Source organism: Hippopotamus amphibius, chromosome 3, assembly GCF_030028045.1.
Source record: "Hippopotamus amphibius kiboko isolate mHipAmp2 chromosome 3, mHipAmp2.hap2, whole genome shotgun sequence".
Classification (NCBI taxonomy): Eukaryota; Metazoa; Chordata; class Mammalia; order Artiodactyla; family Hippopotamidae; genus Hippopotamus; species Hippopotamus amphibius.
This window is the reverse complement of record NC_080188.1, coordinates 178,314,750-178,329,903: the sequence shown is the minus strand read 5'-3', so window position 1 is coordinate 178,329,903 and position 15,154 is coordinate 178,314,750. Positions and strand designations below refer to the sequence as shown.

At 53.5% G+C, this 15,154-nt stretch overlaps 1 protein-coding gene across 1 annotated transcript in view; it reads right to left on the bottom strand.

Annotated features, from left to right (window-relative positions):
* Positions 1-217: 217 nt before the first annotated feature.
* The window catches only part of SUSD4 (sushi domain containing 4), a 139,439-nt gene continuing 124,502 nt past the window's right edge, over positions 218-15,154 (bottom strand). Inside the window, exons 6-9 of the mRNA XM_057729419.1 lie at positions 7,470-7,661; positions 6,489-6,633; positions 2,579-2,961; positions 218-1,621 (exon numbers count right to left, since the gene is read on the bottom strand). Of these exons, the coding sequence (XP_057585402.1) occupies positions 1,593-1,621; positions 2,579-2,961; positions 6,489-6,633; positions 7,470-7,661 (749 nt within the window). The 3' untranslated portion in view covers positions 218-1,592. The remainder of the gene's footprint in view (positions 1,622-2,578; positions 2,962-6,488; positions 6,634-7,469; positions 7,662-15,154) is intronic.

Here is a 15,154-nt window from a genome sequence, read left to right as displayed (position 1 = left end):
GTTACAATTACCAAACAGCTTCACCCACTCACTCAGCTGTCGCTGCTGGTGGCGCCACGGCCAAGGGCACCGGCCGGGCACGCCCTTTCCCGCTCCCTCCCTCCTTCAGTCTCTGGTTCTGGTCTTCTGCTGTCTCCATCCCCCTGGGATCACTGTCACTGCCCCTCCTTGCCCGCCCAAATCCACTCCGCTATTAAAGTCACGCTTCAAACTGTCATTTTCTTTTTAATTTTTAATCCGTCTGTGTCGAGAAGAAACAGGATCTGATGAAGCTTCCAGCTCTCACCGCTCTATCAGCAAAAGCAATTTCATGGATCAGAGTTTTGTTTGTATTTGTCTAAAACCCAGAGGAGAAAAGGAATCAGCTCCACAGATCAACATGTATTTGAAGAGACACTTCGGGACTCTGGATATGTTTTTATCAATCATTTTCTTAGGAGCGACACCCGGTGGGTCCCGGGAAAGCGCGCTGTGGGCGTGCTGGATGGACAGGCGGGTGAGAGAGCCAGAGAGCCCCGGAAGCAGGAGGGGAGAGCCGTTCCGTCTTTGGAGCCTGAGGACTTTGCAGGGCAAAATAAAAGGGGGGGAAAATCTAGTTTCATACTTTATTTGGAGGAGGAGGAATGTGTTTTCAGATACAATTGCGGTTTTGGAAAATTAAATCTGGCTGAGTTTGGGAGCGGGGGCAACAACCCTAATAGGTAACCGGGGAGGAGCTCACGACTCAGATACATTGTCAAGTGGAATCTTTTAAAAATGCCAAAACGAAACACTACCTTGGTTACCTGGCCACCATGAGATGTATTTGGACACACTCTGACCATGTGTAAAGTCACAAGATTTAGCCAATGTCGTGGATCCGTGTGCTAGACCATGAATACAAACACTGACGATATTTCACCAAAGGAGAGCACGGAGGGCAGGAGCTCTACTTTTTGAAGAAATTTTCAGAAAGCAGAGTCTGCCTGAGTCTTTCCTTTCCTTCCTCCGTGGAACTGCCACATCCCGCTTTAGTTTTGCCTTGAGCAGAGTTGTCCAGCCCAAGGAAGACTGTCCAAGGGATATGCCAGAATCTTCCTTTGGGAGCCTGCAGGGGGCGCTCTGCTGCTCTGCCAGCAGCTCAACGCAGACTTCCTGCAGAGGCTGATCCATTCTAATTTGGAGTCCAGTGACAGTTTGAAGCAGATTTTAGAAGCGATTTACATAATGTGACATGCTTTCAGAGGAAGCGGGTAGTACTCATAACATCAGTCAGCGGGATGTGGGATTCGGTGGGATACGCGTGGAACCGTCTGTCCCATGTTCCGCAGCACGAGATGCACTTAACACCATCCAGGACCGCACAGAGTTAACCCCATCCTTTTGTTCCTCACTGCTCTTGGCAAATCCTCAAGTCTCATTTAAAAGCACTGCCACCGCCGTTTGTCAGCCTCACTGTTGAGTCCGAGATGTACGATGTGAGTCACTGTTCCCACGTTGATAAATTAGAAAACTTCCCCCATTCCCCCAAGTTCTGTCCTCCCGAGGCCTCACTCCAAGGTACAAGGCTCCCATCCCCAAAGGGGCAGCAGAATCATCGGGACTTTTCCCAGTTATGGATCTTCTTCCATTAGAGGAATCTCTGTAAAAGAAGAGATGGTTATTATACTAATGTACTGAAAAACACCGCAAAGATCTGGAATCGTGAGCTTTAGTAAAATATCTACAATTCCTGAAATCAGGGAGGAGAAGAAGAAAATGCTAAGTTCCACATATCAGTTAACAAGCAAATAAACCAACTCCTCTGTACAACATTATTTGCTGGAAAATCTCACACCCAGTTCATAAAAAATTAGGCTTCAGCCATGCACCCTAATGGTCATACAAACCAAAAGGTTACAAGTTCAAGTACAGAGAGGCAGGGTGGTACTGCAGAAAAGGAACTCAGTGAGGAACCAGGTGACCCCTGTTTCCATGTGGTCACCGTTACTTACTGTCAATATAAGCTGGAACTAGTGGTCTCATTTGTAAAGTGGTGCTGGTGCCCCCTCCCCCGGGAAACAAACAGAGCCCTAATTAGTCTGATGCATTTTTACTATTTTACCATGAGTTGCAATCTGCCTTTCCTTGCAATAGGCACATACACATCTCTTACTTTATCCCTGGTAACATAACCTGTATGTACCCAGAACTTCTCCAGGGCTGGGCCCTCGTGCCTGCATCTGGGTTTTCCCTTTTAGCACGTGTGTGTTACCTTGATCCCAAGCACCACTTTCAGAAGTCCTGCCCAATTAAGGGAGAAAGAAGAAAAGCATCCTGGATCATACGGATGCTATGAAAACCAAGTTCCGCCCACCGTAGCCTTTCTGCTCTGGATGGCTTGGTGCTCTTTTATGCTTCTTGAAATTTCAGTTAATGGGCTCATCACTCGTGAGATGACAATCATTCCCTCCAATAATTGGCCTTGCCACAGCCTCTACATGCAGAGCGAGCGAGAGGCAATTTAAGCTGAGTGAGACGAAAGCATTGATTTGGCTCTGAGCTGGGAGCAGGGTGGGGGCTGTGCAAGGGTGGCTCGGGCCTCGGGGCAAACGCTTACCATCTGCAATGTCGATGCCTGGGCTGGTGGATGCCACCTCCCCCGCCGTGCTGGGAATGGTGTCAGGGTTGTCGGAAGCGGGGCGGGTGCCCCCTTGGCACGTGGGAGGTAAATATAGACTCTGGAGCAGCTCCGAAGAGCCTGAGATGCTGTCACAGGTTTCTGACTCGCCTGGGCCCGTGTCCGTGTCCCCTGAGCCGGGGTATGCTGGGGGGCTCTGGTCGTCCGCGGGTAAGGGGCAGCCCTGGCCCATGGAGGCCAGGTACCCGGGGCCTAAGGCACTCAAGCCGCCACTCACAGCCTCATCGTAGGATGGGAGCATGACGGGCACACCGTCTACCACCACGAAGTCAGGGTCGCTGCTGGAACTCCTGGGAGGTCCCCTGTAGAGAGGAAAACAGTGCCAACCTGTCAGGTGACAGGTCACCCCAGGAATGAGGCCATAGCGCACCCCACTGCAGCTGGGGTCCTCAGGGCAGTGGAGCCCTGGGAGGAGGTGCCCAGATATTCAGCCTCCCTGCCGGGTCCCCTCCGGCAGATGGTGTGTCCATCAGGGCCACACTCCGGACAGGAGAGGTCTTCTTCTCCTGCTTCCCTCCTGCCCTCCAGCTGCCCCTGGCCTCCACTATCTCCTCATGCTTCCTTCTTCCCCTGTGTGAATTCCAGGCTTGGCTTTATGGTCATAAACTCGAGGACAGGGGACTATGTGGCCCATTCCAACCAAGCATCCCAAGATGCCCCCGCAGCATCCCTCGGGAAGGCTGTTGGAGACGGAACAGCACCATTAAAAGCTTGGGAAACCGTGGACCGTCAGTGCCTCTTTCAGTTACCCCTGCGCTTTGTAGGCTTTGTGTTTGTTTTCTGCTACGGTCTAAAAATTACTCATTTTTAGTCAAGACAGAAAAACAACAACAACAACAACAACAACAACAAGTGACTCTGAGCACCATCTCATTGCTTGTTCCTGGTCTGCGGGCTCACGGCCGCCTCCGGACCCAGTAGCCACCTGAATCTAAGCTCCGCCCCTGTTGCCTGGAGCAGGGGTTCCCTTATGCTGGCACTTATGTGGCTCCGGCCTTGCCCTTGGCTTCCTGCTCCTTCCACACCGCGGGTCTGACACCAAAGCCCGAGCCCTGTGACCACTCTCTGCTCCCGGCCCCTGGAGGAACCAGGGTGGCTAGTAAGTGGCTGGTGGAACTTGGTTCCTTATTTCCTCTGCTGGGAACTGGTGCTGAGTGATGTGGTCAGAATGCAAAATATCAGGAAGAGAAGACAACTCAGCTAGGGCGGTAGACCCTGAACCCCTGCAAGCCAGCAGCAGGGGCTCCAGAATCTGAGGACTGAGATGTGTGAACACTGGCGTTTGAGGTGGAGGAAGCATCAGGCCGCCTCTCTCTGACACTCGAGGCCATTGCCTTTTTGCAGCATCTTGCTTAGAGATTCTGGCAGGGGGGCCCCTTGCTCCACCATCCTTAAGGCCACTCAGAGATGGGGGGAGAGTGCAAGGCCCACGCCCTCCCCGCCAGACGCAGCAACCGAGAGGAAAGGAAGAGTTTGCTCTAAATCCGGTTTCCCAGTCCTTCCACAGCCCTTGCTAGTGGATCCTGGACCAGATGAGCTCCCCTCCTCCCTGGCCTCCATGGTCTCACACTAGCCTCCTTTTTCGCTTAGGCCTCCCTACCTCCACACCGTCCCTTTCATCCGCAAGTTGCCCGGGTCAGGGCGACCGATGGATGCCTCTGTTCTCCATTCCCCCCCAACATCAGCCTGCACGGGGGCTCCCACGAGGTAGCAGCTTCTGCCCCCGCCACGCCCTCCAGTCCCAGCCCCACAACTGTCATCAGCATCTCTTCCGTGTCTACACCTGTGGGACCAGGAGGAGAAAATTCTTCCTCGACCTGCCCTTGAGAATCTTATCATCGATTTGCATAGCGGAGACCACACAACTAGAGAGTAACCTAAGATGGAAATACTCCAGGGATTAAAAAAAAATCAAGTGAGTTTTAGGGACCATTTTTATCTTTTATTTATTTATGTATTTATTTATTTATTTATATTCTTTTGGCCACGCTGCACAGCTTGCACGATCTTAGTTCCCAACCAGGGATGGAACCCAGGTCTCCGGCAGTGGGAGCTCCAAGTCCTAACCACTGGACTGCCAGGGAATTCCCTAGGGGCTGTTTTTAAAACATCTGAATATTTAGTCTCTATCCTGCAAACTTTGTTTCCAAGCCAATGTAGAAAAATAGCTCTGTGGGCCATGTTCAAGTACTCCAGTGTACTATAAATCACAATATGTAGTTCAGCTTTTTCCTTGTAACCCTTAGGCCTTCTTTAGATAGTCTAATTGCTCAATGATAGAACACGGTCCCTTGACTCATAAATAACAACGGTGGGGATGGAGAGAGTGGATGGCAGGTCTGAGAGGAAAGAAGATGCTGGCACCTCAGCAAGGGCTTGGCTGTGGCCCCAGGATGGTGTCCACACAGTCTGGGCCTGGCAAGGATGTAGGCACACCCGCCCCTCCCAACCTAGCACACTTTCATGGCTGGGAGAGGGGGTGGCTGTAAGTCGTGGGGCCCCTGCAGCCAGGTAGGGGAGCATTGCTATGTGGGATGAGGCCATCCTGGGGGCATGAGGTTGAGGGAGAAGGTGGGCGGATGCTGTCTCCAGCAGCCCTGCCTGTTCCCCCATCCCGCTCCCCGCCTGGCTGTGAGTGTGAGAGACACGAGTGATTTTCCTGGAGGGCCGAGTGGGAAGTGCTTCGTTCTGGGAGCTCCTCCTCCACTGAGCAACTCTCTCTTTGCCAGGGTGTGTGGTACACAGGACCCTGGGGGCCAGCCTGTCCCTATGGGCAGAAGCAAATGCCCTTTTCAGAAGCATGAGGTCCTTAAATGAGAAGACTGGGACATGGGCACAGGAATCCAAGGAGATACTTGAATCCTTTGTGAGTCAGGGAGCCCTGGCTAGTATCCTGTGATGTTCAGTACCCCGCCTTCCTTCTCATGTTCACACACTCATCCCTGTACTTTCTAAATTGACTGCTCCTTCCAGGAACATTGAGCCACCAGCAGCAGTGCCCGGTGCCTCTTGGTTCCAAAGGGCGCTGGTGTGGTTGTTTCCAGACAAGCGGCCGGTGTCGGAGCGGAAGGGCCACAGGCTGTCCCGGGCACTGAGAGGACCAGACCACCTCTGAGGGACTTTGACAAGCTCCTCTCTGGGGATGAGGACAGGGAGGATGAGGACCCACGCTCACTCGTGCAGCCAAGGAGGATGGAGACCCCACCCCCACCCCGGCCAGCAGGTCCCACCCTTCAGGCTCAGATCCTGCTTGGAGGCAGAAGCTCACCAGCCCTGTCCTGGCTCCCCATCCAGAGCCTTTCCTCCTTCCTGAGACTTGCCATGGCTTTGCACACCGGTTTTGAACCTCTGCTGGGTCACGCACCTTGGACCTTGTCCCTAATTAGTTCTGTGTATTTCTTATGCTCCCTGTGGCCTGGAAGCTCCAAGATACATAACTCTAGAGCTGTAGGCACATAGTGGGCAATGGGATGGTGCCCCGGGAGGTGCAGCATGGGCAGCCCTGACTGTGCTCCCCTTCTCTGCATCCCACCGCCCTCCCCGCCCCATGCCTGCCTTGAGAACACCTAGCCAGGGAAGGAGGGAGACAGGGGCTCGTGGAGTGGTGGGGGGGTGCGAAAGAGGGAAAGGAGTCTGTCTCCAGCTCGGTGTCCTGACCCCCAGACACCCCAAAACCTCCCAGGAAGGTGTTCTGCTTTCTCCCCTACTCTCCCTCAGAAGCTCAACTCCGCACTCATGCAGGCGGACTGTCCTTCCTCTCTCCTGCTCATGTGGCTGCACGGAGCCTGACCAAGGGCGGCCGTGGGCTGCCCGGGGCTGTGGCACTGACCTGGGGGGAAAGTGGGCCTTGAACTTGGTCTGGAACATCCTGGCCAGGATGACAAGCAGCAGCACCAGCAGCACGCTGGTCGCCGTGAACGCCACGATCTTCCACGTGGTCAGGAGGGTCTCGTGGGTGCTGGGCCACGTTTGCTCTGCCGTGAGAGGGAACAAAGCAGCTGTGAGGCTCCCAGACCACGAGGGGTGCTGGGTTCCCGCGTGCCCGTGTGCTGGATTTGCCCTTTACCTCTCTGCACTCCTCCCGCACTGGTTCACATTGCCTTTTGCGCGCCTCCAGGTGTGCTGTGCTAGCAAACGCTTCCCCCACGTGCTGCATGCAGGGGGAAGGTGTGCAGCCATCACCCCTGCTTGGGGCAGGCGACCCTGGCCACGCCTGGAAAACGCCGGGGCGAGTGGGCAGGACAGGGGTGGGCGGGTGTGCGCTGCTGCCCAGGTCTCCATCGTGTGGTTACGATCCAGGTACTCTGAGACCAGTGGTGAGGACAGTTTGCTAGTAATCTGTAGGAAGCACGGACGCTTGCAAGTGTCTGTTTTTAGAAATGAGAGCAGGTCTTACCCACATTCACACCATTTGTGCTCTCATATGCGTCCTTGAGTGGAAGAGAAAGGCAGAGTCATGCATCGCTTGGGCCACACCCATGGGCCTGTGTCCTCGTCACTGGCAGGGGACAAGCCTGGGAGAAGAAGGAATGTAGAGGCTGGGTCCCTCCACGGGTGCTAGGGGTCGAGGGACCTGTTCAGGGGGTCAGCATTTTAACCTGGGCACGGGTGGGTTAATACTGCTGACCCTCAGAACAGGGTTTGGAAGTATCAGCCACGTGTATCCACAAAGATGAGTTTCTGTATCCTGTTCCTAACACTGCATGTGGGAGAGGGTGTAGGCGAGGAGGGACGGGGCTCAGGACACAGCCACCCACCACTCTGTGTCGTCTGAATCTGGACCGTCCGGGGACACCCTCGACGTGCTCACCTGACTTGATGCAGTAGACTTGATAGGAGGGAAACCACTCCCCATACTGGCAGGTGATGTACTTGTAATCACTGGTGAGGCTGTAGCCGGGATCGCAGTAAAACTCCACCACAGTTCCGTGGTTGTAGCGCTCACAAGGCCGCGGGTGGCAGACGAAATCGCCGTGACTCACCATTGGAGGTAGCGGACAGACTTGGGCAGTGGGGGAGAATAAGAGTTTCAGAACCACACGCTCATCCTGTCCGGACCCTCAAAACAGAGACCGCGCTCAGAGAACACATCGCGCAGAGATGTGCTTATATATGAATCATCTGACTATGATGATCAGCTGTCGCCGAGATAGTCCCTTCTTCTGTCCCTTCATGTGAGGTCAGACGCAAGCCTGCAATAAGATTCTGAGCACGTGCTGCGGTCACATGGCATTGTAAAGTACATCGTAAAAGAGAGGTTCGTTTTACATTGCAAAGAGTATGCCTCCTTAATAGATGGTATTAAACTACTCTATTAATAATGCATGCTATTATGTGCCAGACAACCTAGTAAATAAAATTCAGATATTTATGGACAAAATCTTCACCGAAAGGCACAGCTATCCTGAGCTTGTTTCTGTGGCTACAGGAGTAATTTGGGACCATTCAAATCCCTGGGTGTCCCTAACCGGATTCTCAAATGTCTTCCTGGGGTTTGGCCAATGACACATATGCAGCTCTTCTGCTGGTTGCGTGCAGGTCCAGGCCACAGCCTCCCAATCACAGGCCCCCGACCAGCAGGGAGGAGCCCCGGGGCCTGGGCTTGGTTCTGCCACCAACGTGCTCTGTGACCTCATAAAGGTCACAAGCAATCTAAGCCGTGATTTTCTCCTCTGTAAAATGGAAGCTTATTCCATCCTTGATAATATTTTATGGTTTTTCTGACCCTCATATTCTACGCTTAGGAGAAGAAAAAGTTGTTTTCCGTTGCCTCTCTTGAACCCAAACTCTGGGTTGTCAGGTAAGAAGAGTTCCATCTCTGGGTCCAGAAAGATGATTTTTGTGGCGTTTAGTGCTTGTTCACCTCTTCGCACAAAGAGCTCTCATTCCTGAACAAGGACTCAGAAATGCCACGGCCCTTAAACATTTCTCAAGAAACAGTCAAAGCCTGGACTACCGAGGCCAGCTTCAAACACAGACCTAGGGAAATCACTACGAGCTTTGACCAAAAACAGGAGAGCGTTAACTTCTGAGCCTCTTCCCAGGGCCACCCAAGCCCCAGCCCATGGAGACGCACAGGCCAGCCTCACAGTTCCCCCCACGCAGCCGAGTCTGCAGGGAGCTGCCTGCCCCACGTGGGCCGCTGGAAGGCGTCGGGGGCCCTCACGGGCAGCCACCCGGGTCCACTGGGGCCGGTCAGCAGATGGGTCCACCCGATTGGGGCCAAGAGGCTTTTACAGACACTCTCTCTTATCCTGCAAGTGAAGCCACACAGCAGATCTTGCTGGCTCTTTTCAGAGCCGGGGAAACAGAAACTCAGGTCAAGTTTTCTAGGAGCAGCTGGAGGAGTGGGTAGGAGCTTGGGCTGAGTTCTCGCTCAACTCCTCACCAGCCGAATGACCCTTCACAGATCGTTTCTCACCTCCGGGCCTCAGTGGCCTCATCTGTAAAATGGGAGTGTCTGGGGGTTATTCGGGGGAAGGGCTGGCCAGGGCTCAGTTCAGAGCTGACACAATGCAAGTGAGCAGTCAGGGACAACCAGAACCGGGCATCTACAGAGATGGGCTGTAAAGAGGCAACCGCTTCTGCAGGTGAGGGAAAAACCAACAGGGGCAAGAGGCCCCTGAGATGAGCAGCAGTGGGAAGCCGCTACCGCCCCAGGGCAGGCAGGATGAAGGGGTCCTAGTGGACAGGCCTCCATGGAAATTGGAGCCATTGAGGTGTATCCTGCAGGAGCCAGAGATGCCCCCCTGGGCAGAGAGGGTCGGAGGAAAATGCCCCGGCTTCTCCACCTGCCTGCCCTCCTTATGGACAAAGCCGGTGGGGAGCCAGCGGACCAGGGGGTGGTGCAGGGGAAGGTCCAGGACCAGGTCTGAGGCCCACAGGCCCAGAGTATGCCCCATGCATGGTGGCTGGCAGGTGACTGCGCCTTGGGTCCCACAGGTGGACACTGGCAGAGTTGGGACCAGAGCTCTGGCTTTCCACTGGCCCAGGGCATCTCCTGTCCCGCCAGATGCATACCCTCCACAGAGCTGCCCAGGGCCGTGGAGTCCCATCACCTGATGCCTTTCCAGTTTCACAAACTGGTGCTCCTGCCAAATCCACTCCCTCCAGGGTGTTCCACAAGCATCCCCAGTAGATGATCAAGGCAGCGGGACAGGAAAGGGAAGGGAAGGATGGCTAGCGAGGAAAAGGGAGAGAGAAAAGGCACCAGCAGCACTGAGCTGGTCCTGGGGTGCCAGCAGAGATTCCCAGCAAGGGCTCCTCCTTCCCTGAAGGTCCCTCGGTGAAGAACACAGGGAAAGGAGTGTCCACGTGCTCCAGCACCCAGCCCAGGGAGGGGGCCACAGGGCTCTCAGAGCTGCCTTCCTGGGCTGAAGGATGCCCTGCCTTCCAGAGTGGAGATTCGATGTCTGCTTTGCGGCCAGCCTGACAGCGGTGTCTGCCACTCCGGTGGGCTTCAGGGCTGCCCGGCTCCCGTGGCCGCTGGGGGTCCCCCTCCTCCGCACCTCCCATGAGTGGCCCCCCCAGCACTGCAGTGGCTCATGGGAGGCTGGACCATCGCTGGGACAGGAGGCTCTCTCCATACTCAAGGGCATACAGAGCAGCAGGGCTCTCCTCCTAGCCACCCTCCAGACAAATCCTCAAGGGTCCCCATAGGGTGAGAAAAATCACCAGAATGTTTTCAAGGCCCAGAAGATGTCATGAGAGGTTGGAAGAAGCCCTGCAAATATATATGTGCAAGTTATGCCGACTGAAAATGGTCGTTCTCCACCTGGTTCTACAAGAATAAAGTCACTAAGCCACTGCAGTTGCTAACCTTCAACACCCCTGAAAGGAATTGAGGGTAGAGATCAGGAATGAGGCTCTCTGTGCTCTGGGACAAACTGGCAGAACAGGCCTTCAGATAGTTGGAGGATTTTATGAGCCCAATTTCTTGCATCTTCTCACATCTAGAGAAGCACTAAAACCATTAATGGAGACATCTGCTCCTCGAGACTAACAGCGACCTTCTGCCAAAATATGAGCTTGACTGTATGTACTCCCCCGTCACCAAAAGCACGTTTATACTGACCTCTCCCCAGCTCTTTGGAGAAGCTTCTCAGAGCCATCTGAGAGCCTGCTTCCCGGGCTACAGTCTTCATTTTGTCCCCAATAAAACTTAACTCACAGCTCTCACGTTGTGCTTTTTTTTTTTCAGCCGACAGTTTTCAGCAGCATTTTTCCTCACTTGGAGGATAAAGAACTATTCAAATCATTGCCTTAACTCTGAGGCAGGTGGTCCCTGATGTGCACAGGAAAGCCTGGGCTGACCGGATCCTGCATTCGATGAAGGAGGGGGATGTACAGCGTGTGCAGCCGGGCACGGGCGTGGAGGGCCCCAAATTCATGTTCAAATCCAGCTCTGTACCGCTGAGCTGGGGGAGGTTAGGCAGCTTGTTTGTCTTCTCAGGGGTTTAGCTTCCCCACCTGTGTAGTGAGGAAAACAGTTCCTAACTCCTGGGGTTGTTGTGAGGATTAGAAAGTATATGTAACGTAGGTAACACAAAAGTCCGGACCACAGTAGGCACTTAATAAATAACTGCGCTTAGTATCACTGGTGCCTGAACTTGCTGAGTTCCTATGCCGTCCTCCTGTGTCGGGCACTGCCAGGCCCCTGTACAATCAGGATACCTGGATTGCACCAGGCCGGCCCCACACATTCCTGGATGGAATCTGGAAGCATTTCACTGGCAGGTTTTCTCAGAGGCCAGATAAAAACCTTCCATGGTAGAGGCTTTGATTCTGAGACTGTCATAATCGGTTGCTAATCGAGACCCATTTGCCCCCTAAGTGGAAACATTTATCGTCACACTTTGCAGTGTTTCTAGTGATTGCCCCTGGGCGGCCATTAGCTTTGCTGCAAGGGAAACCCCTGTGCATCCTGGTAGGGGCAGAGACTGGGGAGTGTTCTTTTAACTTGGAAGGAACAGAGAAAGTGTTCATTATAAATTTGGGGAGCTTATTTTAAAATAAGAGTTTAGGGTTATCTGAGGCTCAGGGGACTCCTCCTCCCATCACAGCCTCTCACCATGGGGTTAAAGTGAGTTCTGCTACCTCTCTCCTCTCCTACCTTCCCGGAAAGGCAGACAGGAAGCTAGCACGGGAAACTAACCTAGGAGTTCCTTGAACTTTCGGTTGGTCAAAGGGTAATTGTCCTTCCTTAGGAGCTCCCTTATGCTTCAGACCCAGCAGTTGCTAGTTCTAAGCAAAATAATACCCGCAAGAACTATTGGGTAGTGTAAACAAAAATTCTTATGCGACTCAATTTTTTTCCAAATATTTCTTACAACTTTAGAAATCATTAGCTGCAGTTATGGGTTTTGTGAGGCTTGGAGTCTGGACCTCGGGTGGCTGCAGGCAGAACGCAAGTACATTTGCTGAGACTCGGCCCGAAATGGACCATAATTACTGGCCACCTGGAGTCACCGCTCTGCCCCTGGCTTTATGACGAGGGTGATGGCGCCTTCCTGATCAGCAGGAGAATTCCTATCCAAATGCTGCAGAGTACGGTCTGTACCATCTTCAGTCTCTCGTGGGCTAGATTGGGGGGCAGAAGATGGGGTGCAGGGTCCTGGGAACCTCAGTCTGCTCTGGGCTGGCCTGAGTTGGGGCTGGACATGGCAGGCGCAGGCCTGTGATTTCTTCCAAAGAAGCCCTCCCTCACCCAGCCTCCTCCACTCTCCTACGGCAACACCCCCCCCCCCCACCCCCTGCCCTGCCCCGGCCCGCCCAGCATCCTTCCTCACCCCCCTCAGGCCGTTTCCACCTATTCAGGTTTAATTCCAGAACCAATACCAGCTTCTTCACCAACCCTCCTGACCACCAGGCATGGTCCCAGAATTCCTGGACACGCTGAACATTTTCCATTTCTCCTACTCGCACAGATCCATAAACTCTTCCAGAGGAGGGCTGTGTCTCTTAAGTTGTTATAACCCCTGCAGCATCCCGCACTGCTTAGGATAAACATTTGTTATTCGAGTGAATGAAAACTGCAAAGTTTTCACGATAAGCCAGAGGCCCCCTCCTCCCTCCTCACTCTCCCACGGGCAAAGAGTGGAAATTTTCGTGCTGTTTCTTGTTCTGTCCTTTAATGGGGGGGAACAATTTGAGACGAGATAATAGGTTAATTAAAGCTTCACCACAACAAAAACACTACACAAAGATTTGTGTGCACTTATGGATGTCTTAGTGAAGGGCGACAGGGTTTTGCCAGTCCCTCCTCTAAGAAATACACTGAAATAAAAGAGGTCAAGGTTCCTAACACGTTCAGAACAATGCCCATGATGCACCTAACAGGTGTGCAGATCCTGGTGCAACAGGATATCTGGTGCAATACATTAACTTGAACATTCTTTACTGCATGTGGACAACATTTAGAGCAGGGCTGTGTGGCGCTAGTTGAGGAAAAGTTAAGTGTGGGGGTGCAGAAAGGATTATACCCAATGTTAAAATTCAGTTGCTGCCAGGACTTCCTAGGTGGCGCAGTGGTTAAGAATCCGCCTGCCAATGCAGGGGACATGGGTTCCATCTCTGCTCCAGGAAGATCCCACATGCCACGGAGCAACTAAGCCCGTGCGCCACAACTATTGAACCTGTGCTCTAGAGCCCGTGAGCCACAACTATTGAGCCCATGTGCCGCAACTACTGAAGCCCACACGCCTAGAGCCCATGCTCCGCAACAAGAGAAGCCACGGCAATGAGGAGCCCGCGCACCACAACGAAGAGTAGTCCCTGCTCACCGCAACTAAAAGAAACCCCACGCGCAGCAACAGAGACCCAACACAGCCAACACATAAATAAATAAATAAATTTATATAAAAAAAATTCACTTGCTGCCAGCCTGAGGCATGGCAAACAAAGCACAGGGGAGAGATGCTCAGGGCTTCCTCCTGAAACAAGGGTAGAAATGAAACATACGAAGATTCTGTTCCTCTCGACTGGAAACACCCCTAAAGGCTCTTCAAAGAGCTACTGAAGTTTCATCAGCGTGGCCCAGCGACAGCCATGGGCCATGGCCTCCCTGATTGGGCATCAGTGGGCCCGGGCTGGCCTGGCTGCCCTGGGCTGGACCACTGCTCCCACAACCCAGATTTGGAAGGACTGCCGCCCTGGAAACCTGTTCTTCAGTCTTCCTGAGAGAAGACAGCCCACCATCTCCCCTTTACAGGAGCAGCCTGGGGATCTGGGAGAAATCAGACCCCGTTCTTAATATTACACAGCATCTCAAGGAACCCAGAAAAAGCCAGGGCTGAGCCCCAGAGAGCCTCTCCTCGGGGCTGCGGTGGCATTTTTGGCAGGCGGTGCTTCCTTGTGGGACGGTCTCATGCACTGCAGGGGTTTAGCTCTCCAGCTTCCCCGGGAAATACCAGCAGCACCTCCCAGTCACTGGAACGACCCCAAACGCGCCCATGTGTTGCCAATGCCCCTAGAATCACTCTTGGGATCTCCTCTTGCCCCTCCCCTGCAGATCTGGCTCCAGAATCAGCCCCTTCCACCCAGCTGGCAGGATGCCCACTGGTGGGCGGGGTGGTGGTGGGGGACAGAGAGCTGCCTTCTCCCACCCACAGCCTACCACTTCCATCTCTCCAGCCTCGGACGGTTCCAGGCAGGTGACCCCTGGCCTCTTCTGGTGAGTCCTGCTGACAACCCGACATGAGGGTGCAGGGCTCAGCCGGCCCCAGGGTGAGGCAGCAAATGCCACCTTGGGTATGGGGGGCCCATGCTGTGTACCCACCAGTGTGTGGTTGGAGCATCTCCATTTGCTTACAGGCGAATAAACCTCAAACGGCTTCTCTCCTGTCCTTCCATCCACCCAGGCCCCCACGCCCACCATCTGAGCTCAGGGAAGGTCAACCACGTCTACTGCCTGAAGGGAAATGAAGCTGGAAAGAAAGGCTGATGCATTTCTAAGTGACAAAAAATGATTCCCCGACCATCTCTGCCCGTTTTGCATGATCGGCACTAGGGCACCCACCTTGGCATAGACACGGGAAGCGATTTTACTCGGACAGGCTGCATTTCAGATCTTCTGAAGGAAACGCCTCTTCACGTTCTTATTCAAGTGTCCTGATTATATTCTTTGGTCATTTCTTATTTCATTTACTTAACACACAGTTTTTGGACGACCACTGAAACTAGGTAATGCATTGATCCTGTCCTGGGGCTTCCTAAAGACGGATGATAGATAAGTAAACAAATGAACACTGATGTGGCTGGATGAGGCCTTTCCTCTATCTGCTGAAAAAAACATCAGCTCCACACTTGCACTCTCTCACACAGTAGGTGGCCTGGGTGGCCTGCCCCCGCCTCCCGAGGGGCCTGCAAGGCACCTGGGACCCAAGGGAACTGGATGTTCTTTTAGGCACAAGACGATCCAAAACGTAAGCTAGGCCTGGCAGGGAATTAGAGAACCAGCGGTGCAAAAGCTTTAAAAAGGCCAGGCCACCTCGCTCC